This window comes from Nicotiana sylvestris, chromosome 12 (assembly GCF_000393655.2).
Source record: "Nicotiana sylvestris chromosome 12, ASM39365v2, whole genome shotgun sequence".
In the NCBI taxonomy this organism is placed as follows: domain Eukaryota; kingdom Viridiplantae; phylum Streptophyta; class Magnoliopsida; order Solanales; family Solanaceae; genus Nicotiana; species Nicotiana sylvestris.
This window is the reverse complement of record NC_091068.1, coordinates 22,426,038-22,428,642: the sequence shown is the minus strand read 5'-3', so window position 1 is coordinate 22,428,642 and position 2,605 is coordinate 22,426,038. Positions and strand designations below refer to the sequence as shown.

The 2,605-nt window shown below is 31.8% G+C and overlaps 1 protein-coding gene across 1 annotated transcript; it reads right to left on the bottom strand.

The window, feature by feature from the left end:
• Nucleotides 1-762: 762 nt before the first annotated feature.
• Nucleotides 763-1,491, bottom strand: LOC104228351 (agamous-like MADS-box protein AGL62). Its single transcript, XM_009780803.1, has one exon. The coding sequence runs from the start codon at nt 1,489-1,491 to the stop codon at nt 763-765; it is 729 nt and encodes a 242-aa protein (XP_009779105.1).
• Nucleotides 1,492-2,605: the final 1,114 nt, after the last annotated feature.

Below are 2,605 nucleotides of genomic sequence, written 5' to 3'. Positions count from 1 at the left end.
ACATGATAATAAATGCAGGAACACTATGACTTTTTCTTATACGAGATTGTTTCTAATGTTTTGATTTATGATATATAAATATATAATTAATTATCAGCTCTCATAAACTTTACAATCTTAACTAAGAAGTCCCTTCGTTAATTCTTTAGAAGAAATAGTACTAATGATAATATGATATAATGGAGACACGATTACCGGCAACTATCAATTTCCACATCAATGAATTAATCAAAATAAACAAATGGCATAAATATGGCTCGTGCATTCTATTGTTACTTACATACTGAGAAAGAAAATCAAAATAGATACTACGAACTTAATAGTTAATATTTACCCACACAGAGCTATCACTAGTAATGAGGATAAAATCTAAATGTAATTATCTCCGTATATATAATAAAATAACCTTAAACACTTAAACAAAACCACTGTGACTATATGGTTGATTATTGTTGGAATTTAAACTAGGGCACTCTACCACTTTATTGTAAGCTAAAGAAATGAGTAACACCATTCAAAAAAAAATTTTAAAAAAAAAGAACCTTATAATGTACAAAAGGATCGAATAGCGGGACAAACATAAAACACAGTAATAATATTAGAAAAACAACTCCAATCTTACGACAACACATTGGACTGAATACTTATATAGCTATTGTTTTAACTCTTGAACTCCTAGCAATATGAAACATAACTAGTGACTATTATATGTGACACAAAATACACACCCGTAGGATATTTAAGCTTGTTATTTCCAAAAATTCAATTACGCATGCTAGGTCTTGAAGTGCCAGGATTTTCTGGAATGACAGGAACTACTGAAGAAGTAGATCCACTGGTGCTATTAGCAAAAGGGGCACCAAAATTGAGTCCTGAAACCATATTTTGAAATGGAAAAGAGCCATAGGAACCATATGAAGATCTTGCCCTAGCATCAATAGGTGCGAAGGCACTTCCAAAGGTGAGAAATGGGAATGCATTACTAGTCACCATTTGTTGGTTTTGTACCTTTCTTTCAACTTTCTTCTTTATGCTTTCCATTGCCTCCTTCAGTTGTTGCAGTTGAAAAAAATTAAGTTCTTCAATTGGAGCTTCCCACCAATGATCGTTATCTCTCTTCCTTGCTTGTAGGGCTTCTCCGCGATTTTTTTCCATTTGGAGAATCCCCTCAATATTCATGAGCTCCATATTGAGATCACGAACACTAGCATTTCGATGAGCCACGATGAGCTGATCATGCCCATTATTTGGTGGATAGTTCCTCGTGAGAAACCTATCCACCACTGAATCCACACACGGGTGGCCAAATGAATAAACTTTCTTGCCCGGAGAAAATACCACAAGGGCAACTTCAGCACCACATAGTGTACAAAGTTCACTAGCTTTCTTGAAAAGACCAGCACGACGTTTAGAGAAAGTCACTTGCAAGTTACTCTCATTTTTCATCTTCACCATGTCAACCTTTTGACGACCCTTACTCCTTCTAGCCATGACTGATTAAACACTCGATTGAGAAACAAAGAAATTGGTGATTTTGAGTCTCAAAACAAAGAGCTTTATATAAGATATTGTGATTTTACATTCTCATTGTCATTGTTTTAGGAAAATGAATTCAAAAAACTTCGGAGTCTAGAAACTTATGTTCTTTCTTTTTTTGAAGGATTTGAACCAAACCTATTTTGCCTCCATTCTTTGTTTCTTTGTCTCGCCAGCGCTAGTTTTAAATGATCATAATTGGACAATACATGTTTTTCTTAATTTGAATTATGTTATTGGATTGCACTTGGCCACCATTTTATTTGGGAACAAGTTTAAAATAGTTTTAAAAAGAAAATATTAAATGATCAATATAACTTTTTATTTTGCTAATATATCGTTTAAGTAATTGTTTGCGAAAAATGAAATCAAATAACTTGGGAGAAATTTATGTTCTTTTTTTTTTTTTAAAGTATTTGAACCACACTCATTTGGCCTTCATTCATCGTTTCTTTGTCTCGACAGCGCTATTCCTTAATGATCATAATTACACATTACATATTTTTATTTCTTAAATAAAAATTATGTTATTTAATTGCATTTGACCACCATTTTATAATTTAAAAACAAGTTGAAGAAACGTATTAAAAGAATATATTAAATAACCTTTTATTGTGAAAACACGACTTTTTCAATTTGCATTTGTCAATTATTTTTCCTATAGTAATCGAATTCCTAAAGTGTGTGTATATATATATATATATATATATATATATATATATACACACACATTTATAACTACAAGAAAAATGTGAATTACCTAGGGATTTTACCTAGGAATATTTTTCGCAAATATTTCCTATGGATTTTCATGCGAAAATATGAAATTCCTAAATTTTAGAATATTTCTCCTGGAAAGATTTTTCCCCAGGAAAATTAGTAGGTATTTTTGGCACCATTTTGCGCAAAATTTTACCTGGGGAATTATTTGAAAAATTAATCTGCAAGTACCGCTTTCATAGGTAAATCCGCAAGTAATGAACAAAAATAAGTTCCTTTGTCAATTCACAACGTAGGTAATTTGACCTGCGGATTTAGCTAGGGGTACTTACTTGGGTATTTATCTGGG

Coding starts and splice junctions, on each gene's coding strand:
- LOC104228351 (XM_009780803.1), bottom strand. CDS start 1,491: ATGGCTAGAAGGAGTAAGGGTCGTCAAAAGGTTGACATGGTGAAGATG.